Below are 25,954 nucleotides of genomic sequence, written 5' to 3' on the forward strand. Positions count from 1 at the left end.
CAACCAGGCCACAGAGATGGGCCCCCTGTTCTGGGGCTTCCCATCCCAAGCTCCACAGAGGAGGGTCAGGGTTAACACTCTCTCACCCAGTTGAGATCATGAAATACCAGGCAGGTTACAAGTAGGTGTGGTTACCTACTTACGTGGTGAACGTGGTGAACGCTTTTAGTGGCTGCATGAAAGTGAAAGTACCTGCTCTGGGCAGGGCTGGAGACCTTTATTCAAACCCATCAGGGAGATTTCCTGGAGGAGGTGGGATTTAGCAGAATGTATCTCTGGTTTGAATAAGCCAACTGATTGTCTCAAATTTCCTTGTTTGGTTCCATGGAGAAGCACAGTAGGTATGGATCCAGAGTAAAGTGTCATGTGGCTGAAAAATGGCCCGGTGGAGGGGGTGCATTTTTAGGGCCTTCACAGTGACGTCAGTGGGCGACAGAATGGCACACTCCCAAGTGTATGCCCATAGGCCGCATGCAGTTCCCTTCCAGGCACCTGGGTCTCCAGGCAGGGAAACGGGCAGATTCCCGTCTCCCCCACCTCCCTCTTCCTGGCTAAATTGAGTTTTGCCTTCTGTCTTCTTTTCCTCAGTCCATAGTGGCCTTTCTGAAGGATCCGAAAGGGCCCCCGCTGTGGGAGGAAGATCCTGGAGCCAAAGATGTGGTTCACATTGACAGTGAAAAGGTAACATATTCCCCATCCGTTCTGATTGTCGCTGGAAGTGTCCCCTGAACCATGGCCCCCCAGGGACAGGTGCCCAAGCAGCTGAGAAGCGGAGTGTTCTTGACCAGCTGTGCTTTCCCCAGGGGAGCTGAGCCAGGACCCTCCTCTCCAATGCTCCTCCCCAGCCTCACAGGCTGCCTGGGAGCTTCCTCCATGAACTCTTTCTTAATGTATTTTAACATGTTTAGAGTTTCCTTATAGGAATATCTATTTAAATGTCCTCTCCTTGTTATGTAATCTGGTTGCTGCTGGAATCGACTTTGTGTTTTTTGCTTTTTAAAAAAGTGGGTTTGAGTTTGTTGTTGTTCTTAATGAATCATCTGCGAGGTTTGGGTTATATTTCCAGAGGCTTGGGTCAGGTCTCTAATATTCTGAGGCATGGTGTAACTTTGAACAAATTGTTTACCCTCTTTAAGCTTCAATTTCTGGGTTTGGCCAGGATTGGGGGGGGGGGGGGGGTTGGAGGTACTGATTTATCGTCTCCATACAGCCTTGACTCTCTTTCCTTTTTAAGAAGCATGTCAAGTGCCAGGAGTTGGTGGCACCTGTGCCTATAGCTATGCAACAACAAACAGCTCAAAAAGATGTTGCTCCTGGGTAGACCTTGTGATAATATGCAGTTTTAGCCCCTGGCCAGTGATACCCTGGTGCCTCCCTCCCCAAGATGTGCACGTCCTCAGGCTCCTAAGATTGCTCTTCTGTGACTAGAAATATTAAGCAAATATTTTTTCACGTCTGTAGACAGTCCTCTTGTTATACTTTCTGCCATCTTCTCTCATGTAGAAATATAGATACAGCTGCTTTTTCGCTAATCACATCCCCACATGAAATAACTAAAAGTTCCAAATGCAAGTTGAATTGCCGATTCATACTTGTAATCCATCCTTACTGAAGGTAACTAAGCATCTTTGAATGTAAAGTAATATTTGTTATTACTCAGGAAATGAAACCAAATTGTGACAGGCTCAGAAAAACGTTTCTTCTCAGACCTTTTACCAGGTTTTATCTGTACGGATTCCAGATCATTTTCAAAGTGTTTGCAGCCTCCATCCCAAGTCAGGGTCAAAGATTGGGTTACAAATTCTGTCTTAAAATGAGTGCCTTTTGGCCAGACATGGAAACAAACTAAGTGTCCTTTGATAGATGAGTGAATAAAGAATATGTGGTGTATATGTATATACAATGGAATACTACTCGGCCATAGGAAAGATGAAATACTGCCATTTTTGACAACATTGATGAATGTTGAGAATATCATGCTCAGTGAAATAAGTCAGATGGAAAAACAAGAACCATATGATTTCACTCATGCATATAAAACAGAAAGCAACAAACAAAGGAAAAGCTCATAGATACAGACAACAGTATGGTGCTTATCAGGGAAAAGAGGAGTGGGGAGAGGTAGCAAAGAGTAAAGGGGGCCAGCCCTGGCCAGTATGGCTCAGTTAGTTGCATGTCTTCTTGTGCAACAAAAGGTTGCTGGTTTGATTCCCTGTTAGGGCTCATGCCCAGGTTGTGGGCTCCGTCCCCAGTCGGGGGGGTGTAAGAGGCAGTCAATGGATGCTTCACTCTCACATTGATGTTTCTCTCTTTCTCCTTCTCCATTCCTCTCTCTCTAAAAATCAATTAAAAAATAAAAAGTAGCCCTAGCCAGTTTGGCTCAGTGGATAGAGTGTCGGCCTACTGACTGCAGGGTCCCGGGTTCGATTCCAGTCAAGGGCACATGCCCGGGTTATGGGCTCGATCTCCAGTAGGGGGCATGCAGGAGGCAGTTGGTCAATGATTCTCTCTCATCATTGATGTTCTATCTCTTTCTCCTCCCTTCCTCTCTGAAATTAATAAAAATATATTTTTTTAAAAAAGTAAAGGGGGCCCAATGTATGGTCATGGAAGGAGACTTGACTTTGGGTGGTGAACACACTATGCAACATACAGATGACATATTATAGAATTGTACACTTGAAACGTATCTTTTCTTTTTTCTTTTAAGAAATAGCTCTGCCTTTTCTTTTTTTAAAAAAATATATTTTATTGATTTTTTACAGAGAGGAAGGGAGAGAGATAGAGAGTTAGAAACGTCGATAAGAGAGTAACATTGATCAGCTGCCTCCTGCACACCTCCTACTGTGGATGTGCCCGCAACCAAAGTACATGCCCTTGACCGGAATCGAACCCGGGACCCTTCAGTTCACAGGCCGACACTCTATCCACTGAGCCAAACCGGTTACAGCGAAACTTATCTTATTAACAAATGTCATCTGAATAAATTTAATAAAAATTTAAAAAATGAGTGCCTTCGCTCTCTAGTTATATAAACAAGAGTAAACATTTTCAGAATTTATTATAAAATGTTTTAAATTCCCATAAAATATTTGTAATCTTCTCTATCTAGCTGAAAAATTGTAAGTAATGTGTATTCATGGTTGAATTTTTAGAAAATATAGCTTAAGGGTAAAAGAAAGAAAAATATCACTCCATCCCTTCCCTTAGAGATACCACTGCTGGTATTTCCTGTAGTCTTTTAGGCTTTCAACATAATGCGGTACATAAATATTAACAAAAGTTTCATTAGCTGTTATATGCTGTTTTGTAACTTGCTCCCCCACCCCACTTAATGTAACCTGCACATCTTATTGTGACATTTAATACCCCTCTTCATAGTTTGCAGTGATGCAGCAATATTCTATTGTGCGGTTGTAGTACCACCATCTATTTACCTAACGTCTTGTTGCTGCCAGAAAGCAGCATTTTGAAATTTCCTCTTATTTTCCTTATTGTTCAGAACAGAAAAACCTCTAATTTTCTCCTGTGGAAACTGGTTAGAGGAGCTTATCTTAATCAAAATATGCTCTGTCATGGCGCTTCTTTGCCGTCCTTAATAGATTTGCCTTTTCCTGAACACCGTTGGCTCTCGCGGGAAGAAAGGTCTCCTGCCCTGCTCTCGCAGAAGGCTCTCCATTAGCACTGTTGTGGCCTTCGTCTTTTTACATTGATTGTATTTATTCAACCAAGAATTTTGTATTGCCTAACAGTGGGCCGGGCACTGTTCTCTACGGGTTTTACAAATACCCATGGTCAGTGTAGCTTGTAACCTCCTGGGGGTGGAGGGCATGTCTTGTCCTATGCTCACAGCGGGCTCTGGGGACATGGGTAGTGGGGGCCAGGCTGGGGCTGGTGGAATAGATTAGCAGGTGTGAGTTAACCCCATGTTCCAGATCCCTGTCTGACATGTCAGGCCTACGTGAAAACAACCACCCATCACAGCACAACCGCTATAGCCCACGTGAGAAGGGGCAGCTTGGTCGACAGCCTCATGCAGCATGAAAAGCTCCCTGTAGACGTTTAATTGTTCAGTCCACCTGAAAGTAAAGCTGGTAGCCTGGTCCCGACTCCTTCATCCCAGGAGGTGGCCGTGGGAAAGCCATTTGTCTGCTCGGGGCCTCAGTTTCCCCATCTGTAATATGCAAGGGTGGTTCAGAAGAGATGGTCTCTGGGGTTCTTTTGGCTCCTGACACGCCATGACTCTTACCCCCAGCCCCCAAATCTGACAGTGGGATTTCTGCAGTGCTCGCCTGCCCCTCCCAGCACTGTGGTCCCTGGGGGATGGGCCTCTGTTACGGTGGAGTGTGTGACCTGTGGTGTTCTCTGCTTGTGCCTCAGGACTTCAGACGGCTCCTGAAGAAGGAAGAGAAGCCGCTGCTGATGATGTTTTATGCCCCGTGTGAGTGACTGTTCTCCTTTGGGCCAGAGCTTGTTACTCAGATTCTTGGCGGGGCAGCTGGGGGTTGTGGGGCGGGGAGACTGGGAACAGGCCCCCGGTTTCTCACTTAGAACCCAAGTCACGCTGCTCATCCCATCTCACCATCTGTGCCTCTTGTCCTTCATTTTGGCCATTTCATCTGGCTTTTCTCCCTCCTGCTTCTACATCAGTTTTTCCCTTGCTGAAATCGGCATTCTTCTGCCCTCTTCACCCCGAGGTCCACCCAGCCACAACTCAGGTCTCCTCTCAGATACCTTCCCTTGCCCCTCTGCCTCCCGGGGGCCTGAAGCCCCTTCCCTGCCAGCTCTGTGCCCGGTGAAGCCTCGCCAAAGTCTCGGTGCGCTCTCCAAGGTGCTGCCGCGGCTCACCACCTGGAGCCCTGCTGGCTCCTGGCAGCTGCTGGGCAGCTACTCCTCCAGCTCCGAGCTCCTGCACACCTCTGCTGGTGCCACCTGGGAGGAGACGGGAGTCAGGACCAGGGAGAAAATGGTTCAGTCTCTGGATTCAGCAAGAGGCCATTGGGAATAGCAAAGGACCACTAAGATGACAACCAGAACACCTGGGTCCTAACCCCAGGTGTACTGCCAGTGAGCTGGGGGACTTGGTCAAGTCCTTCACCTCCCTGTTCCTCGGCTTCTAGTTTTGGAAAAGAAGGGGTTGGATCAGAGCAATGGCCTTCAAACTTTTGACGTATTTCACAGCATTAAAATTTTTTCATTAAAATTCAGTACTATAAGTATACATAAATTACATGTAAACAAGCTGAAACAAAAGTTTCACAGAATCATACTAACCTTTGCTACGTACTCTACCAGATGTAGTACCCACTGATATTTTCTTTTTTATTCTGTTTTATTTAAAAGAAGTCATTGGTTCTTCCAACTACTTCATAACCCTCTAATAAAGGGTCGACAAACTCTGGCCCCTAGGCTGGCTGCCTTTTTTTGTAAATTAATTTTTGTTGGAACACAGCCACATCCGTTTGTTTACACATTGTCTGTGGCTGCTTCCAAGCAGAGTTGAGTAGTGACAGTATGTCCCCCAAAGCCTCAGATATCTCCCGTCTGAGCCACCCCTGTAGTCTAGTGGGTCCTGACCCACTGATTAGGAAACGATGGACCAGAGCCTGTGTGAGGCCCGTACAGCTGGGACTCAGTGACCATCACATGCCCCTCATGACAGCCAGATGCTTGACAGCTGGAGAAAGAGGGGCTGTGGGTAGTGGGAGGTGGGTGTGCCTGGGCGGTTCTGTGGCTTGGCTGGGTATCATGGGCTGTGGCACTGGGGTTCTGTTGACTCTTGAAAGTCCCTCTTCCTGAGAAGTTCTTTGAGCAAAGGCCCCTCCCAGTCCCACCCTGGTGACCATGCCTCCCCAGCTGATGCTCTTCTGTGGGGTTCTGGTGGTCCTGCCTGACGTGGGGCTGTTCACCATGACAACAGCCTCTCTCAGCTCATGTTGATCACTGTGTCGCCCCACCTGCCCTCCCCACAGACACCTCGCTGGCCCCAGGGGTGTGCCTGCCTGTGCCTCTTTTCCTAGGAGACCTGGCTCTGCCTAGAGTGCTCCGTACTTTAACCCCAGGTCATTCTCTTTATAACACTCACTGGTTGGTTTCACCCCCTTTTGTTTCTCCTTGGAGGGGTCTTTTTAACTGCCTACCTGTGAATTGCTTAAGGATTGTCCTGCCTACACAGACCCTTGAGGACATGAACCCCCTCCTTTGGCTCATGTCCGAACCCTCAGGACTCAACACATTGGTTAAGCGAGACTAAAACAGTGTATGTCAGTAGATAGCACACGTCACAAGCAGGATCCTGGTATAACCACAGGATCAGTATAATGACACCTGTTCATCCCTAACAAAGAGTAGGTTCCTCTCAGTTTGCACTTGAATGTGCCATCCATCTCACCCACTCCCAGGCTGTCTGGCAGCGTGCCCATCCTCCTCATCACGGTGGGCAGCGATGCCAGCGTGGGCATTATCGTCACAAAATGGGAAGCTGGGTGGAAAAAGTTAGGTTCCTGTAGGTGTCATGGCAGTTAGTGGGGGAGGGAGGGAGGAAACGCATAGCTGTGAAGTTCAGATTTGTGGTGGGGGAGTCGGGTTAGATGGCCTCTTGGGTCCTAGGCGAGGAACTTCAGGATTCTTTAGCTGTTGGTTTTAATGAAACACAGTTGTGCTTTTATTCTGCGCTAGCACTCAGGTCTTCCATGGCCTCATAATTGAGCTTATGCCTGGTACACAGACCAATTCTCTAACTGGGGAGCCATTTGGGGCTCCGACCCTTTGATCGTGTTTGGGGTGAAGGAACTCAGAGGCTGTGTGAGCCTTTAGTTGTGACAAGGAATCTGGATCCCCAGGACCTACGGTTTATTTAGTGAATGTTTGTTGGCTGCATTAATGAGAAAATAATAGGCTGACTGCTCTAACCTTTAGGGTTTGAGAGGGCTACTGAGTCTTATCTCTTCCCCTCCTCCCATTGAATCAGTGGGAAGATAAACTCAGATAGGTACCGGCTCTCTTTTTGGGAACTGGCATGACCTCTTCCCCCAAAACTTCTTCCCCCTGCTGGCCTCCACCCACGGGGACAGTTGGCTGACTCACCACTCAGTGAGGGTTTGGGTAGTAATGTTGCTGCAGGCTGCAGCAGGAAGAGCTGGGAGAGAGAGGCCACACCTGTGGGGACAGGTAATAAATTAGGCTTCTGACTGATGAGTGTAGTACAGTGGGTGTCAGAGTCCTCCCATCTCATCAAGTCACTGAGTAAAAGTGGACAAAGGGCTGCAAGTGTGCCCCTTATTTTCTCCCCTGGGTTGTGAAATGAATTCCTCCGTCCCCTGTGGAAGTGTTTTCCTCGTGGGCCAGAAAGCAAGCCCGCAGGCCTGGTGCTGACTGAGCCTCCTCTGCTGGATGCCTGGCTCTGTCCCTCAGCCTGCAGGGCAGGTGCTGTTCCTACTGCAGGGAAGCGGAGGCTCAGGCCTCTTACGTCAGTAGCCCAGGGCCATATAGGCAGGAACAGTCAAGGGGAGGTGCTCCCCAGAGCCGTGCTCCTTCCTCTGCCGTGCAGCCTCACATCGTACCCACTGGGTGGCATCCACCTGGTGGAGGACCGTGTCCAGTGAAGTGGGCCTTCTTCCTGCCCTCAGAATCCCACAGTGGGAGCTGCTACGCCCCCTGACAAGTGTCATATCGCTTCCTTCATGACGCTGTGGGGATTGTCTATGGTGGCAGATCCTGGGGAGGGCACATCTTTTTTGTTTGTTTATTTTTATTAATCTCAGAGGAGAAAGGAAAGGGAGGGAGGGAGAGAGAGAGAGAGAGAGAGAGAGAGAGAGAGAGAGAGAGAGAGAGAGAGAAACACCAATGAGAGAGAATCATTGATCAGCTGCAACCCGGGCAAGTGCCCTGACCAGGAATCAAACCGTGACCTCCTGGTTCACAGGTCAATGCTCAACCACTGAGCCACGCCGGCCGGGTAGGGGAGAGCACATCTTGTCTTCTGAGGGCAGATGCCTGGGGTCACCCTGCGGCCTGACCTCGCCACAGCTTCTGCTCTCCTAGTCTCCTGAGTCTGAGCCTGAACTGATGGCATGAACTGAAGCCCAGGCCTGATATGCTGGGGGTGAGGTGGTTCATCTGTCTGCCAGGCAGGAATGTCAGGGAGGGGGTCGTGGGCATTTTGCGAGTTTTGTGTCAAAGTATCATGCATCGCACCTTGTCCAGTAGACTTGGTATTGGGAGTTTCCGGTGGTCCTGGGGAGTTTGACCTGCCGACAGCTCCCCAGTGTCTCTATCTCTCTGTCCACACCTACCAAGTCGTTCACTCAACACGGATTAGATTTGTCAACCTGCTGCCGTGTGGCCCTGTCTGCTCCATGCCATGCTGAGATGAGATCTAGCCTGACATGGGGTTCCGGGCAGCTTTGGTGTCTGCAGCCTTCAGATACATCTCAAAGCCTGCTTTGCAGCCAAGTGGCTGTCAGACAGCCTTGCGTGTCAGCACGTCCACATCCGAGGAAACAGTGCTGGTGTTCTGCAGGACCCGCACTGAGATGTGGCCCGCTCTGGTTGGAGGGAGGAGGGGGCTTTAATCAAGTTCACTCTGAAGTAGTAGTGGATGTTTGGGGCCTGGCTGTCTTGGCCCTGAGCTCCCCAAGTCTCAGGGGCTGTACCACCCCAGGAGAGGATTGTGACTGGCCGACCACAGAACCCCAGAGAGGGCTGAGCCAAGAACATCACAGAATCCTCCAATGTCAGAACTGTCCGGTCCAACCTTCTCATTTGCCAGAAGGACAGCAGCCCCGAGTGACCTGTCCAGGGCCATCCAGCAAGTGGAGGGAAGACGGGGATTCGAGGCGTGTCATCCTGGCCTGGCGCTCTCCCCATGGGGCCAACAGCCAGCTTTCTCATGGCAGGCCTGCCTCCAGTCACTGAGCAATTACCCTTGTTAATGCAGGAGAAGAGGCACAGAAGTCCCAAACGTCCTTGTGTCCGTGGTTGCTTATTGTTCTAATGATATCTGATCCAGGTTCCTCTGCAGCCCCTGGCTGGGTGGGGAGGGGAGGCTCTCCGCTGTGCATGAAGCGGGTGTTCTCCTGGCACCGGTTCTGGTTCCCTGCATTCCTCTTGAGCTCCCTGTCGGCTCTCAGTGATTCAGTGCCTTGCCCTCCTCCAGCTGTGTCACATTTGCTTCGTCCCTCCCATGTGTATTGTCACTGCCGGGCTCTGTCCTGTTTCATGAATGTAAGCTCTTTGGGGGCCAGCGCCTCTGCCTCCAGTTCCTATGTGTTCCTGGAGGCTGGGTACATGTTTGTGGATAGAGGTGGTCCTGAGGGGAGGGAGGGCGGAGCACAGGGCCCAGCGCCCATAGTAACCAAGTCTGGTTTTTCTCCCCCTGGTGACCAGGGTGCAGCATGTGCAAGAGGATAATGCCGCATTTCCAGAAGGCTGCCACCCAGCTGCGAGGCCACGTTGTAAGTGAGGCGCATGGGCCAGGCGGGGCTGGCTGCTTCCCCCCTGGGGAGATGCCGTGGAGCAGGGGCGGGGGGAGGGCAGGTTTTGAAATCGTGAGGGGGACTTATCCTATGCTGCTGCCCCTGCTGCCCCGGCGTGTGGTGCAGACACCTGTCTTCGGAGAATCTTGAGAACTGATGCCATGGAGTTGCTGGGACCAGGAGAGTTTAGCACCTGTCAAAGGCCCGTAACAAAATAGCTAAGAAAACAGCAAGGGGTGTTGCTGGGTGGCCGGTGGCCAACAGCAGACCATCGGGGTCCGGCATTCCTGGGGCTGGGCTCCAAAGCGGCCAAGGCTCCTGATGACGGGGAGCCCAGTGGCAAAGAAAGAGGCACAGTGACACCAGTGGCAGCGGAAGCAGAAGCAGGTGCCCGAGGCCGTCTCCTACCCAGGCCGCCAGGGCTCCTGGGGCCCTGTGAGGCGGGAGAATGGTGGAAAGGAGGCAGCCCAGGTGGGAGCCGGAGCCCTAGGTCTTGAAGGAACGTGTGCAGGGTGTGCAGGGCAGAGCAGACAGAACACAAGGTGTTTCAGAGGGGACCTGAGGGGGAAGAGGAGCCCTGAGGAAACGGGCCTGTGGAGCGGTGGGAACAGCCAGGGTGGTCAGTGAGAGAGGAGGGGTGCTGGGCGGTCAGGCCTCGCCCAGGGCTGAGGGTCAGTCACTGGTGGTCCTGGCCGACTCTGTGTTCCCCACCCTGCCGGGCTTGTCTCTTCTGTGCCTGTGTCCATTTCTCCATTTACCCTTAGCCACAGAGGTTTGGGGTTTGGGGGGGAGTGGGGGGCGGGTGGAGAGGTTTCTTGGGGGCACCAAAAAACAACAGCTAGCTCCGTGGGGCCAGCCAAAGTCCCACTAAGGGCGTTCTGGGTCTTAAAACTGCATCGTGATCTTTATGGGTCAAATTAAGTTGATTAGTTCCAAGTCAATTTGAAAAGTTTCCGTGGCAGCACCTGGGTATGGGACAGCTCTGCTGGCGGCTGCAAGGTCGGGCTGCAAAGAGCCAGCGCTTTCTCTTTTGACCTCATTCTGGGGATACCAAGGTCCTGCGTGTTTCTCACTAGTGAATTTTTAGCAACTTGCCTGGAGACATTTGGCCGTGGGGCACACATACATCACTCTGGGGATGTTTCCCTTCACATTTTGGGGCCTCCACAGACACCGTAGTTTAAGATTATTTCACCTGGAGAAAAGACTTTAATTACCCACAGTGTTCTCCTTATCTGCCCCCGCATATACACAGAAAACTGCTCTGCTCAACTTCCAAACTCCGGTGCAGTGGGAGGTCAACAGCTCCAGCCCCAACCAGGTCACGAACTACCTGGCCAGCCCCTTCAAAGCAGGCCAGGTCTTGGTGCCAGTCTCGGGCACCTCCTGGGAGGTTCTCAGCCATTGCTGCATCTACCTGTCAAACCCAGCGGCCCCTCCCGCACGCCCGCAGAGCTTGTCCCTGCCACCCACAGCCAGGTCTGCCCATCTTTGCTTTTGTTCTAAATCACTTTGCTCACCAGTTGACACTAATGAGTTTCTCACTGAAATAAGCCAGGTTCATAGTAGGTACCCAATGCTGATAAATGAACAAATGAGGGTGTGGTTTGCTACTCCTGGGTCCATTTTATTTTAAGCTCTTTATGTACATTAAAGTAATGTTCCCCTTTCTAAAGGAATTCAAAGCATCAGTTATTAAGGACAAAAACAAAGTGGGAAGGGCGTTTCTGGGACGAAGGCCTTCCCCCGTGGCCCTGGGTTCACACTGGGCTCTTTTGCAAGGGTAGCCCTGAGGTTACTTCTGTTAGGTTGCCTGGACCCAGGTTGAAAAATAGAAAATGCGAGCCTTCCACTTCCTTAGACAGCGTTACAGGAAAGCCAGTGGGGTTGTCCGGGTACCAGGTTTGGCCAGGTGTCAGTTACCTCGGCCTAAGTCATCTGTGTCATGTGAACTCATCCATTTCCTTGCTTCTCTATTTTCTTCTTTGAGGTTTATTTTGTTTTGTTTTCCCCTTAGTTTCTTAGGGAAGCATCTTTGCTTTCCTTTGAAAAGTTCTCACCCTTTCCCAGCTCCATAGAGGGGGAGGGTGCTGGTCACTATGGACACCACCCACTGTAGGAGGGATCTGGAGGCCACAGCTCCCCAGACACGGGGTGACTAGAGGTGTGGATTTCTTTCTGTCCTCACACACAGGGCGGAGATGGGCTGGCAGTCCCCAGGAATCAAAAGCTCGCTCCCTCGCTATTGCTGAACTCCAGCTGGGTTAACGCCCTCTGTCTCCTTTTCATCTTTGTCATCTTTGAGCCCTTTGTGGCCATGTCTATGTCGAGGGCCATAAATCTGCCTCTTCTTCAGATGTCTTGGGAGGTATCCAACCTGATGATATCACTAAGACGGAAGCCAGGCCAGGTCAGGAATGCGCAGCCTTTGCCATTTTCCAGACTGAGATCTGCCTCTTTTGTGCTGTCACTGACGTCTGGTGAATCATCGGTGTCTGTCCCAGCTACTGCTAATTGACATCCTCGTTAGCAGGGGATGCTGCTCCCTGATCAGAGTCACCGTCAGAATGAGCCTGTCCCCGTCTGCCTTCTCTTCCCAGCCTTGCCAGATCAACATCTACACTGTCTCTTGTTAACCTTGGCCATGATGGACCCTCTAGGTGCAAACACCATGAAACGGGTCAGTCGTGGTGACAGATTTGTGCAAATCAGACTCCCACTAACCATCGGGGAGATCTTGGCAAAGAGCCTTGGAGCCTCCATTTCCCCATCTGTAAAATGGGGAGATAACGGTAAGCCTGCTCACCTCACTGGAGTGTGGTGAAGAGCAAACGGGCTGGAGTGTGGAGACAGGTCTGTAACCTACAGACACTTCACAGATACAGATGATTGACACCCCACTGCTCGGTACTTGCTGTTCCTCTCACGCACTAGATGGGGGCGCTCCCATGGTGCTGCTTTCCGCCCTCTCTTTTTAGTAGCGCACTGGAGCAAGGCCTGGCACTGCACTTTCCTTGTATCGGTATGGCCTCTCCCTCAGGGAGCTTATCTACCTCCACAGCTTCAACATAATGTAGCTCCAAGCAGCCTGAGTCCCTAACCTCTAGTACCACGTGCCAGACTGCCTGCTTGACATCTTGGTCTGGATTTTTCTCCCTGTGTTTCAGATGCAGGATGTCTAAAATAAAAATCTGAATCTTCCCGCCTGGCAGACTGGCCGCTTCTCTTCACAACTCTCCTGAGTACCCCCAGTTTCTCTGCCAACGTGCCAGGGTGTCATCACACATCTCCCGCTCACGGCCTCCGTCCTCTCCCTACCCCCATTCTGGGTCAGGCCCTGGTTCACTCACACAGGGTAGTTGCCAAAACAAAGACCATTGACTTGTCTCCCTGATCTATGACTTTCCCGGGCAGCTCAACCTCTCTACTTAAAAAATGCAGCCGGGAAGCCCTCTGTAGCTCTCCAGCACCTCCTGAATAAAGCCTGGTTTCTTAGGCATACAAGTCTCCCAGTGACCTCAGCAAACTCATCTAGCCTTCTTCACGCCCTTCTGTGTCCTGCAGTTCATAAACTGATGTGTTCCCTGTTTCTGGGGCCGAATCTTGTTTTGCCTCCTTTTTATCTTCTGGGATGTCTGCGGAAATCTGACCTTCCTGTGGGCTCTAGCTCACATGTCACTTGCCTTGTGGAGCTTCCGTGATCGGTCCTGTCACAACGTGGGCTAAACATGAGGAAGAGCGTGTGGTGCCAACAGAACAGCCCCAGGCACGCGTGGCTCAGTGCCAGGCGCTGTGGCCCCAGCTTCTCCTTAGGTTGAGACCAGTTTTGCCTCACTCAACTTCACAAACTCCTAAAGGGTTTGTACGTAGTTGTTTAAAAAAATATGTATCTTTTTTACTAAGAAATGTCCCCAAAGTGGTATAGAAGTGCTACAGAAATTCAGAGAATTTAGAGTTCATTATAAGCTAAGGTAGTTTGAAAAAGCTGCCAGGAAAGGTGGGATTTGATTTGCCTTAAGGCTGAATGAGTCTCCGGTGAGAGCCGAGATGGCAAGTGGGCACCTTAAAAGCCAAGGGATTGGAAGATGCAAAATAGGGGCACTGTGTGTGTTCTGGAAATGAGACCAGAATTGCAGAGCCTCTTAGCAGTCCTAATGTAAAGACCGAACATACAGTGTGTTTTGAGTATTGTAGATCCTTGTACTATTTCATTTAATCTTCACAGCAACCACAGGAGGTGGCCGCAGGTGAGGAAATTGAGGCACAGAGACAACTGTGACTTATTCAAGGAAATGCATCTGCTAAGTGGGGAGTTGGGATTCAAACCCAGCCTCCTGACCCTGAGCCTCCTCCTCGCCACTGTGGTTCGCTGCTTGTCTGCGAGGTGCCTTAGACAGCACTCGGCCCAACTCTTCCCTGTGCAGAAATCTCAACCTGTCTCATTCCTGGGAGAAGAACAAGTCTAGACCCCAGCAGGTGTGCAGTGAAGGGTTTTGTAAGAGAGAAGAACTCAGAAATGAGGTGGGGAGTGTATGTCTTTGAGTGTGAAGTTAGACTTTAGCCTGTACTCAATGGAATTGAAAGGTTTTGTGCACGGGAGTGATGTAATGAAAGAGGAGGATGTGGAAGATTAATCTTATGGTGAATGTGCACTGACACTAGGGAGATCAATTAGACATAAAAAGGAAAGAACTTTAAAGTAGACGATTATTGCTGGAAAAGGCTGCTGAATCAGTCTGGCGAAATGAGCAGCATGGCTTCTTGAGGGTCCCAGGGCTTCGAGTAAGTTCTGTTTCAGGCTTGTTTTTCCTATGATTTTTGCAGCATCCCAAAATGGGCTGGGCGGGAAAACCCCAGTGATTTAGCAAGCATTTATTGTGTGCCCGCTGTTTGCCAGGCATTGTGCGAGGTACTGAAAACAGTCAGAAAGACGAGTTGCGATGCCTCTAGGGATGGAGTTGTCAGAGGCACAGGTGGCTGCCACACTGGGAGGATTTGGCAGGAAATAAAGAATTTGATTATTGAGCACAAATTTGTGTTAAAATCTCGAATATGGATCATCTCATTCAGTTCTCTTAAGGGCCCTGTGATAGTCTGATCACCCGCATCTTCCAGACAAGGAACTTCGCTCAGCAACGGCGAGTGACTGGCCCAAAGTCAGATGACTCCAACGTTGAGGCCATCTCCTGAATGAAGTTCATTGTCCAATGAAACAGCTGCTTACCTTTTTCTCTTTCCATGCGTCCTTATGTATTGTTCACCAAAACCCAGCTTCCTGGGTTTCTTCTTGCTCTTCTGTAACTGCCGCTGGCTTTTTCGGACTTCCTTTCCCCTCTCCTCTCCACCACCTGCTTCCTGTGTCTGGCCCCTCCATCTACATTCTCTCATGAGAACAGATCCAGAGTCCTCTTTCTGGGCACCTGATCCTGCCCTGGAGAAGGAGGGTTCTGCTCCAGGAAAGATGTTTTAGGGGACCCTGCTCCTGGTTGTTCTTAGAGCCGCCCTGTCGTCAATATCAGCCACTAAAATTCTTTCCCATGCAGGGGTGCTGGGTGGGTGGACCCCTGCACCCAGGGCATGTTCAGACTTCGGAGATGGTGGTCAGGTCAGGCGGTAGGTGATGGTCCTAGACAGGGGGAGAGAGTTGGGGAGCCCTAGCAGGGTCTGGAGAGAGGAGAGTTAGGCAGGCGGGTCATCATGAGAACCACACGGAGCTGCAAGGTCCGATCATGTTGCACAGGGAGCCACGGTGGACAGGCCATAGGTATCCAGGAAGGTGTCCGAGGACATGGCTGCGTGGTGATCCCATCATTTGGGAGTAGAGTTCAACCTTAGTTGACACGGGCAAGGAAGAGTACTAATCTGTCCTTGGTGGCACCCCCCCCCCCCCCCCGCCCCAGGACCTGTTTGAACTTAGTAGCAAGGCCAGGTGTCTTCCTCAAACCCCAGAGCCTCGTTTCTGCTCTGGGATGTTCTTCCTACAGGGCAGGTGAAAGACACCTGTGCGAAGGGCAGCACTGGGGCCCAGGTGCTTCTCCCAGAGGCATCGGCCGCCATTCCCAGCTGGCTCTGCTTGCCCTGCTCCCTGCTGCCCTGGGCTGCACCTCAGTTTCAGGGGCTTTGTCCTGTTCATTATGTCCCCATCGTTTTTGGAGGGACAGCTGGACAGGAGGCACCTGGACAAGGGGAGGTGTCTGCTGGGCAGAGGGTGGACAGGTTGCTCTCCCTTCCATCCGAGGTGCTGGCCGGGATGAACATCTACCCCTCGGAATTTGAAAACATCAAGGAGGAGTACAACGTGCGGGGCTACCCCACCATCTGCTACTTCGAGTAAGTCCCCTCCCTCCCTGCGGATGCCCGCCGCCTCCACGATGGCATTTGCATCCCCGGTTTGAGCCCACATTGTCTTTCCACGTTTTACAGGAAAGGACGGTTTCTGTTCCAGTATGAAAACTACGGGTCTAGCGCCGAGGATATTGTGGAGTGGCTGAAGAAGTAAGTTGGGCATTTACCTGCAGGCGGGGGTCGGGGCGCAGCAGCGGGGGAGCTGGTGCCCAGAGAGAGGGGCCTCTGCCAGGCCCCAGGGTGGTCCCTGGTCCTAGGGCTCTGGCTGCGGTTTGAGGACGAGGGTGAGGAAAGGGAAGGACCTGTTAGGCTGCCCACACAGCTGTTTCTGAGTTGCATCTCCGTGGGAGGGTGGGCGGCTCTGAGTTTAGGATGCAGGAGTTGGGAGGATTTGGTGTGACTTTGGCTGTGATGATCGCATTTCAGATAGTTTTTTCCCTTGTACTATCGGTCTCGTGGATAGACGTGTTTCTCGCCAGATGCCAGGTTTGAGACCTGTCACTGGAGGTCTCTCTGAAAATAGAATTGTCGTTTGCGTGCTTATTTCAAACATAGCACCATATTAGGAGCTGTGCAGCTCCTGGAAATGTTCTGATGACGTAGGTGTGCAGAGCGCTTGGCTGTTCACCCCGCACTCCCCACAGACACTGCTTCTTCGCAGCCGTGTGGGCCCCGTTGAGTAATGTGATTAGGCCCTGAATACCCCAAAGCACCCCCTCACCCGAAGGCCCCTCGTGCTCAGCGTTGACTTTGGCGTGATGGGTGAACCCTGACTGTGTGTGGATGGGGAGCTGGGGTGGGGCCACCTCTCCTAGAAGCCTCCAGGCCGGCCCAGCTGAGCACTCACCTGCTTGCTTCGTGCTTGGCCGGGCATCCGTTTGCACTTACCAGTCACAACCGCTGTGTGGTCATTTTTGCATAATCACAGCTAACATTTTGGGGGCTCCACTTTGTGGCTGACACTGTTCTAAGCACTTTAGGTGGATTCTCTTCTCAGAACAGCCCTGAAAGGAAACTATGGCTGTTACCCTTGTATGAATGAGGTAACTGAGCACAGTGGTCAAGAAGCTTGTCCTAGCTTCTGCAGCTGATAAGCTGCAGGGCCAGGGCCCACCCAGCTGCAGCTCCCACCATCACCACCATTTTGTAGCAGCTCCCACTTCGGGAGTTCTGGTTGGCCCCTCCCCCGTTGCCAGCCTGTTGGATTATGTGTTGACATCATTACCCGAGGGGCCCAGGCTTAAAGAATAGTTACCAAAATGTGGAGGTGGAAAACGAGTACTTTCAGAAAGGAAGAAGAGGATGAATGTTGTACCAAAGAAAAACCCCACAAGAAACAAACGATTAGATTCTAAAAGTCGAAACTCTGAGTCCTCTGTCGGTGCCCAGGGACCGGGGAGATGAAACACAGCGATAGCATCGTGTTTATGCAGGGTCTTTGATTTCTTGGAGCATTTCCTATCTCTCTCCCCATCTGTCACCTCATTTCCAGCCCCTGCCCAGGAAGGCAGCTGCCCATTACACATGTTCATTGTCTCAACCTGGGCCTTCGCTGCCCCCATCTTCCTTTTTCACTCGATAACAGCCATGCCCGCTCCTGCAGCCAGGCGTATCGCTCTGCTTTGGGAGGTTTCGGCAAATAACAGTCTCATTTGTCACCAGAGCATAAAAATCTGTCTGCTTCCCTCCCTTTCTCTAACCTTTTCTGGTTTCAAAATAGACTCATGTCTTTTTGAAAGGATAGGTTTGGTTTTTTTAAAAAAACATACTGAGAATTGCTAACCATAGACAAGGGCAGCATATCCGTGGCGTTTCTGAGGCAGGTTATTATCTCCTCCTGGGGCCTGCCACTCTGTCCCCACCCCTGCTGCCTGCACGCTGCCCACCCAGCTTCTCACCGATCGCGGCTCGAGCCCGAACCCCAGGGCTGCCTCCAGGTCTGTGTCCTGGGTGGATGCCTCCCTCTCCTCACCCACCTTGTTAGCAGCTTCCGGTTCACCCTGGGTCTCCAGGTTGGTGGGATAACTCCAGGCAGGTAGCATCTGGGTCTCCCTGGCAACCCCTCCAGAGATGTCCAGCCACTTGTTCACTGTGTCCGGGGACACACGCAGCCCACTCCCCCGGCACAGTGGGCAAGGAGGCAACCTCCGGAAAGACCCCAGTGAGCTGCCTCACCTCACCCCCCAGCAAGAACTAGCAATGCCACTGTGCTGCCAATTGGCTTAATTGTTTAAAACTCTTTTAAAATTAGATTTTAAGGCTATTGAAATGAGATATATTGTTCTAGAAAAACTTAAAAATATAGTTAAACGACAACAAAAAAAGCCCCCCTCCCCCCACACACACTTCCCGAAGATAATGAGATGTGTTCTGATATTTTGGTGAGTTTCCTTCTAGATTCCCCCCTCCAACACACACACACACATATACCCAGCTCTGAGGACCGGTATTTTAAGTCTTTACCAGATTTCCCCTCAAATCCTGGTGGGTAGCAGTGACCCACCTCTTCTGCTTCCCTGGGCCTCTCCATGGCTCACCGCGATGGCAGCCCAGTGTGGAGAGGATGAGGGTGGGTCCAGCCTGGCTAATTCTCTGGATGACTTTCAGAAGCTCAGGGAGAAGAGCCCAGATCCTGCCCTCTAACCAGTGTCGCTGGTGGGTGGGCACAGTGTGAGGCTGGGCAGGGAGTCCCGGTGTCCAGCGTGCCAGGGCTGTGGGGTAGATGCATTGGCGATGGCCGCTGGGCCCTCTGGGCTCCTGACAGCTTGTTTCTCAGGCCCCTCTGCAGATTTCATGCCAAAGCGCAGGGCTCGGTAGGTGGCGTATGCGGAAGTGGCAATCCCTTTGGCCTAGCCATCCATTTCTGCCTGTTTATTTTTTGTACTCACCAGAGAGAGCTGAAAACAAGCGCAGAGTTTCTTACGAGGCTTAGACTTATATCTCCTCTTCCAAGGCTCAGGCACTTGCCTCAGGCAAGGATCTGTGCGAACCACCCAGGGAACCCAGTCTCAGGATCGGAAGGGAGTGTCAGTGTCAGTGAGTCTGCCCCAGCAGTTCCCTTAAATGTCCGCATCACCTCTAGGATCAATGTAGTCACCTCAGCCCCACAAACACCCCGGAGAGCAGGGCTGTGGCTCATTTTGAAGCTGTCCATTCCTGTTTGAAGGATTCTTATGATTGAGGTTATGAGCATCTAGGAACATTTGGGTCATACTTTGTAAATTTACAAAGTGCTGTCTCACATCCATTATCTGTCTAGATGTACCTGAGGAGTAGATAACCCACATATATACTGTCTTGTAGAAGTTTTTTAAAATACATATATTTTTATTGATTTCAGAGAGGAAGGAAGAGGGAGAGAGAGAGAGAAGGATCAATGACGAGAGAGAATCATTGATCAGCTGCTTCCTCCACGCCCCTTACTGGGAATCAAGCCCAGAAACCCCTGCATGTGCCCTGACCAGGAGTCAAACGGTGACTTCCTGGTTCATGAGTCGACACTCAACCATTGAGCCACACCGGCTGGGCTGTCTTTTGATGTTTTAAGTCAAGTTGGTTGCTTGAGCCCCTAGAGTTAGAGTGGAGGAAATAGGACTCCAGCCCAGGTCCTCTGACCCCCGATCAGCTCTCTTTCCCGGATAGAAGGTTCTGTCTTCTGTTGAGCTGCAGTTCTTTCGCTGGGGCTTCCATTTGTTGGTGTTGGTTCTCCTTTTCGGGGCCATGGAGAATAAACCTTAATTTCTTTTTCTGATGCAGTTGGAAATATTCAAAGGTAGTTGTTGTGTTCCCCAGGTCTTCTCCGGGTCCTTTAACCAATCTTCTCCCGTTCCATCATTTACTCAAAAAGCAAATCTGCTGTGTGTTAGGTGCAGGGGTACAGAGATAAGAGGGAGCAGGAGCCCCAGTCTCCAAGGAGACAGACAGTAAAAAGCGTAATTCAGGAATAGTGTTTGACCTCAGACCTATACTCAATCCCCCTCTTCCCAGTAAGTCTCACCACTGTGCCCAACTCTGCCCTCCTCTCCAGAGAATAAGCTTCCTGCTGTGTGCTGGGTGGGAGCGGGGCGGGGGGTGCACCTGGCTGCTAGAGCAGGGGCAGGATAGGGCCTGGCTGCTCAAGCTTTCAGCTGCCTCCTGTTTTCAGCCCCCCTTCAAGGGGGTGGTGCCTCTGAGTCCACTGGAGTTTTGCACATCAGTGTGGTTCCTGCATCCTCTTGCCCCCCTCCCCGTCCTGTACCCTCTGCACCCACAACAGGATTCTGCCCTCAGTTTGGCTAAGTCATTTTTCTAACTTCTAAAATGGCACTGTCCTTTTTTTCTCTCTTCACGGCTGCCTTCTTTGTGCTCCTGTGGGTTCATACAACAACAGCAACAATAACAAACTGTACTGTTATTTTAGTGGTTTGGGAGTGTGTTCTCTGCCATGTTTAACTAGAAGTTTCTCAGGCGTTTGCATATGCTTCTGCTGCTAAGCCATGGCTTCTCCATTCAATGTGTAGGCTTTGCTGGATTTTCATTATTTTAATATTAATTCCTTTCATATAATTAATTTTTAAAAGATACTTAAAAATTATACACTGAAAAGTCTTGCTTTCACTTGTTTTCTCCCTCTTACCTCCTAGAGCAGTGATGGCGAACCTATGACACGCGTGTCAGAGGTGACACGCGAGCTCATTTTTTTGGTTGATTTTTCTTTGTTAAATGGCATTTAAATATATAAAATAAATATCAAAAATATAAATCTTAGTTTTACTATGGTTGCAAGTATCAAAAATTTCTATATGTGACACGGCACCAGAGTTAAGTTAGGGTTTTTCAAAATGCTGACACGCCGAGCTCAAAAGGTTCACCATCACTGCCCTAGAGGTAGCAACTTTGATTCGTTTCTTTATGCAGACACAGGCAAATGTGAATAAGTATTTATTAAATCTCTCCCAGCTTTGTTAGCATAGGACGGCCTATTCGGTGTGTCCTGGCAGTCTGCCCACAATAGTGGAGCAGCTTCCTGGTCTTTTGCCCTGCTCAGCCCTCTGTCGGGTGGACCGACTGCAGGCTACCTACCCATCTCCCACCAATGACACTGGGCTATTTTCAGTCTTTGCTATGACAAGTCGCCTATGACGAATACCTTTGAATGCACATAATTTTACTGCGTGCCAGTGTATTGTAAAGATAAATTCTCTGCAGTGGAATTGGTGGTGTGTTTGGAGGGGTTGGTATTTTGATCCCAAGCATAGGAATTTAGGTTTCTTTGTGTTGGTCTGAGACCTTTGTCTGGCTGGTGACGTTCTGAAGCTTGGTTTTGCCACCAGCCCCATTTGATGTTGGATGCACAAGAGCTGAGAGTGGGTTGCCATCTCCCTGCTGCTCCCCATTACTTGGGACAGGATGACTGAGGCTGCCAGCGGGGCCTGGTCAGAAGCACCAGGAGGGCTTCCGAGAGGGGGGCAGGTAGCGTCACACCCAGGCCCTGCTGTGGGGTAAGGTGGCGGATTCCGTTGTGTCCACCACATTGCTCTCATAAATCCTCAGCCCCGGCCCCTGGAACTTAACACTTTTCTACTATCTGCTCTGAGATGCAGGAAACAATGATTGTCTTTTCACATTTGTCATCCTAATGGGTTTTTTCAAAGCGGCAATTAAGGTGCTTGTGGCAGTGAAGCACCAGGGAGCTCTAGTCACCAGCCACGGAGGGCACCTGAGCGCCTCCCGCTCAGAGAGAAGAGAGCTGGCCATGTGGACACCAGCACGCAGTTACCCGGGGCGGGCGGAAGCGGGCTCCACGGAGGCTGGGGGCTCCGAGGTTTTGCAGGCAGCGATGGTGGACTCGCCCCAAGCGGCTCTTTCTGCTTCAGCTCTGCCTCAGGGAGAACTAGATAAGCTTGGCCTGGTCTCTCGGAAGGCTTTGTGATGTACCACATGCTGCCATACTTAGGGTACCCCCAGCCCGGTTCGCTTGGCCCCCCTCTTGCTTTCCATGACCTCCTCCCACACTGGTCACCCAGGAGGCAGCCTCTCTCTTTCCTCCTCAGCCCCATGTGCACCCTCCTCCCCTATGGTCTTCCCTCTCCGGGTCCCTGCTGGTGGGGCACTGCTAGACAGCAAGCTTTCCAAAGGCCACTCTGCTGTGCTATTTGTTCTCGCCAGTTTGCTGAAAGTTTGAAAGAGCTTGAGAAGCTCACAAACCTCCAGATTCAGGGGAGGCAGCGACATTTCCTGAGCTGCCTAGAGAGCTATCGCTGCACCCCGCTATTCGTGATGGGATATCAGCGAAGCACTTCCGAGGGGCTTTAAGGGGACAGTGGAGGTGGGCAGGGCCAGGCCACTCACCCCTCCGCTCCGCCACCAGGGGCATTCCTGGTGAGCCCTGCAGCCAGCCAGGCCGAGCCAGGGGGGCTCTGAGCCAAGGGGCTGGATTTTGTACGGGCTGCTCAGGCCCCAGGGCGTGCTCTGAGCTCTGCCTGTTTTTGGTCTTCCAGTCCGCAGCCGCCACAGCCCCAGGTCCCCGAGACTCCCTGGGCAGATGAGGGCGGCTCCGTTTATCACCTGACCGACGAAGACTTTGACCAGTTTCTGAAGGAGCACTCCTCTGTCCTCGTCATGTTCCACGCCCCATGTGAGTGGAGCCTTGCTCCTCCCCACCATCTCCTTCCCCCTTCAGCATAGGAGGCGCTGCTCTTGGATGAGAGTCCACTGAGCGCCTGCTTATCGGATGCCTCCTCGGTGCCGGGGGTGCTCTGGTGCCAGGCGAGGTCCCTGCCTTCACGGTGCACGCAGCCCACCTTCATCCCCCAAGTCCCAGTCGGGCTGCACGTGCCCCTCAGCTCCACCTGGCAGACCCGAGCCACTTCCTCCAAGTCAGCATGAATCAGGAAATGCAAATGGATTTCCCAGAACTGGAGGAATTAGGACCGGAAGGGCCATTACATATTGCCTAGAACAGTAATCACCCCTCATCTTACAGGTGGGGAAACTGAGGCCTCAAGAGGGCCGTATGTTGCCCAGCACCTGGGAGGGCACAGTGAGGCCAGGGCTAGAGCCTCAGACCCCCCAGCATCTAGAATGCCTTCCTTCTGCTTCACTGGGGCCAGTCACAGCCTGAAGCAGCCACAGGGGGTCAAGGAAGGAAATTGCCCCTGCCCCCAACCCAAGTCACCCATGAGCATAGAATAGAGGAAGGGCTTAACAAAGGAGAACATGAACAAATGAAGTTGCAATATGTGTTTGCAATATGGATGGAAGGCCTATAGCTCAGGATTTTCCTAGGCCAGTGTCCTCCCCATGCCCATGAAGAATGGAGATTGGTTGTGATTCATTTCCAAGAGGGAGAAGGCTGCTCTTGTAAAGTGAGCAAGGATGGTGTGAGAGCAAGGGATGACAGCCTGGGGCACAGAGCTCCTGGGAGTAGTACTGGGAGAGGGTGGGCCCATTCAGGGCGGGCCCATCCTGATGGGTGAAGAAGGTAGGTCATTGGCACCCTAGGACACAGGGTGTATATGTGGTGGGTGCTCTTCTTTTGTAGCTTCTCACCAGTTCTTTGGCCCAATGATAGAGAAGAAGAGATTGTGGAGGAGAAAAATAAAACAAAAAATAACTGCCAATCAGTGTCGTAATTGTCCAGTCCATATTCAGTGACTATATTATTATCGTCTTAGTTATAGGAATCCTCATGATAACAGTGGGCTTCATTCTATGGTGATAAAGTGGCTTCCTGCAGGGTCAGCTCCTTTTATCTTATCCACAGTGTGAATATGATTAACCCCATTTTACAGATGTGGAGACTGACACACAAAGAAGTGACACATTGTTTCCTGTTCTGTGAGTCCTGTACTGCTGACCCCTGATGGGTGTGGTTATGTGGGAATTTTTCATACATGGATTACTACTGGGGATTTCCCCAACTCCTTTTTTCTTATGTGTCAAATTCTTCAGAGAATCCAAAGGAAAAGTATTCCCTTTGGCCCTTTTCCTTCTTGATTTCTAAAAAATTGACACATGCAAAAAACCAAAAAAAACTTTGTTTCAAAAAGTCTCCTGATTAGCGGCCTTAGGAGCAGGTCACCCCCAGCCCTGCTGGGGGCCTCCGTGAATGTGTCCCTGTAGCTGGGGGCTAGAGCTGAAATCATCCTGCCTGCATCCCTGTCCCTGCAGTAAAGGCAGAAGCAAGCTGGCTGTGTTCAGTCCCCCTGGGAATTTCTGACCTGCGTCAGGTTTGGGCAGTGGTTTGTGGTTTATGATCACAGCGTGAAGAGTAGGTGTCCCCTTCTATGAGTCCTGCAAATTATCCAAAAATATGTACCAGATACGTTAGAAGCACTTTCTTTTTAACAACCCTGGTTGCAAACTAGATCTGTTTTGTCTGTTGTTTTTTTGTAGTTATAGGTTGTGAGGGATCCATTGTAGTAGCTGATGCTTATAGGGTCTTGGGGCCAGGAGCCTGACTGTAGGGTCCCTTCCCTTCCCTCCCCCTTATGTGTTCTGTTCCCTTCCTGAACCAGAAGGACATCACTCATTGCCCCTGCCTCCGACCCAAGTCACCCATAGGCACAGAATAGAGTCAGGGCTTAAGGAATGAGAAAACGAACAAACGAAGTTGTTCTGGAGCTAAATTAGAAATCAGAGTGAGAACTAGAAACCAGATGGCAGCTTTTGTTTTCCCATTCGTCATTACTAATGAATATTACCACGAATGCGCTGCTCTGTGCAGAGCCCCGCTGAGGGGCTCTGATTTCAGACTTAGCAAATGGAGCTGTCAGAGGCTCCTCTTGGTGGGTGTCTGCCAGCTGGGGACCCTGCATTCCCCCATGAGGTGTCTGTCAGTGCCTGTCTCTGCACGTGTGTGGGGGGGGGCAGGGGGGGCAGGGGGCTGGCAGAGTGAGAGGGCTCAGGGCTAAAACAGGAGGTAAAGCTTCTTAATGAACCGCTTGTCTAAGTTCACATCAGATGGGAGTGGCTCTGCATCAAATAATCTCTCTGCCGAAACCGGTTTGGCTCGGTAGATAGAGCGTCGGCTTGCGGACTGAAAGGTCCCAGGTTCGATTCCGGTCAAGGGCATGTACCTTGGTTGTGGGCACATCCCCAGTAGGAGATGTGCAGGAGGCAGCTGATCGATGTTCCTCTCTCATCGATGTTTCTAACTCTCTATCTCTCTCCCTTCCTCTCTGTAAAAAATCAATAAAATATATTAAAAAAAATAATAATCTCTCTACACAGTCCTCCTTCCCTGTCTAGGAGCACGGCCTGCAGCCTGGGTTGAGATGGAGCACATGTGGTTTAGAGAACACGGAGCCCAGGGGTGAGCTGAGAGCAGAGCGCTCCTGGGGGCCCAGCTGTGTATCATACCAGCTGCTGCAGTGATCAGGGGTCCGTTTTGGGGGTGTTTGAGGAACCCAGAGAAAGGACAAATGCCAGGAGGCCAGAGATGGGCAGTGCTGTCCCAGGTGTCCCAAGTACAGAAAAGGTGAATTCTGGAAATCACAATATTGCAGGTGTCAGTCCCAGGCCAAAGAGGGATTGGTTTAGAGACAGACCATTTGGAGACTTGGAAAAACAAGGTAGGCTCTGCCGACATAGAAGACCGTAGATTCTACGAGGGATTGCCAGATGTCCTTGGTTTGTTTCTAGGTGGGTGAGTTAGCACCAAGATTTTAAAGGATCCCAACAGACTGCAATAATGGGGCTGACACCAAAACGCTGTATTAATTTTTATGGCGTTTTTTTGCTATTTACAAAGGAATGCATGTATGTGTCAGCAAGGGTTAGCCTAGGAAAGTACAGAAAGAAAATGAACGTTGCTCCTGACAGCGACGCCAGGCAGAGCCGTGGTCTCTCTCTGCTGGGCTGTTTCCATGGAGAGTAAGTGCCCCACGTGTCCTTTCCTGGTCCAGCTTCGAAAGGCCAGGAGAGACGGGGTCTTCATCTTCCTCCTGACCTGTGCCTTCCCCAGGCGGAAGCTCCCCGCACCTGTGGGTGCCAGGGCAAGTCACTGGGCTCTCTGCCTGGAGCCTGTGTGTGCCGCTGAGCTGCACTCCGAGGTTCTTGGCAGGACAGGCACGGCCGTGGCTGTTGTAATGATCAAACATTCCACTGGCCCTGCTTCTTCAATCTCTCTCCTAGATCTCCTGCCCCTTACT

The 25,954-nt window shown here is 51.1% G+C and overlaps 1 protein-coding gene across 3 annotated transcripts in view; it reads left to right on the forward strand.

Annotated features, from left to right (window-relative positions):
- PDIA5 (protein disulfide isomerase family A member 5) overlaps window positions 1-25,954 on the forward strand; it is an 84,869-nt gene that overhangs the window by 38,338 nt on the left and 20,577 nt on the right. For all 3 annotated transcript variants that reach the window (XM_036350192.1, XM_036350193.1, XM_036350194.1), the window contains 6 exons: window positions 589-681; window positions 4,381-4,441; window positions 9,388-9,455; window positions 15,715-15,806; window positions 15,900-15,971; window positions 22,301-22,437. In XM_036350192.1, the coding sequence (XP_036206085.1) occupies window positions 589-681; window positions 4,381-4,441; window positions 9,388-9,455; window positions 15,715-15,806; window positions 15,900-15,971; window positions 22,301-22,437 (523 nt within the window). The remainder of the gene's footprint in view (window positions 1-588; window positions 682-4,380; window positions 4,442-9,387; window positions 9,456-15,714; window positions 15,807-15,899; window positions 15,972-22,300; window positions 22,438-25,954) is intronic.

The sequence above is a fragment of the Myotis myotis genome, unplaced genomic scaffold, assembly GCF_014108235.1.
Source record: "Myotis myotis isolate mMyoMyo1 unplaced genomic scaffold, mMyoMyo1.p scaffold_m19_p_2, whole genome shotgun sequence".
Classification (NCBI taxonomy): Eukaryota; Metazoa; Chordata; class Mammalia; order Chiroptera; family Vespertilionidae; genus Myotis; species Myotis myotis.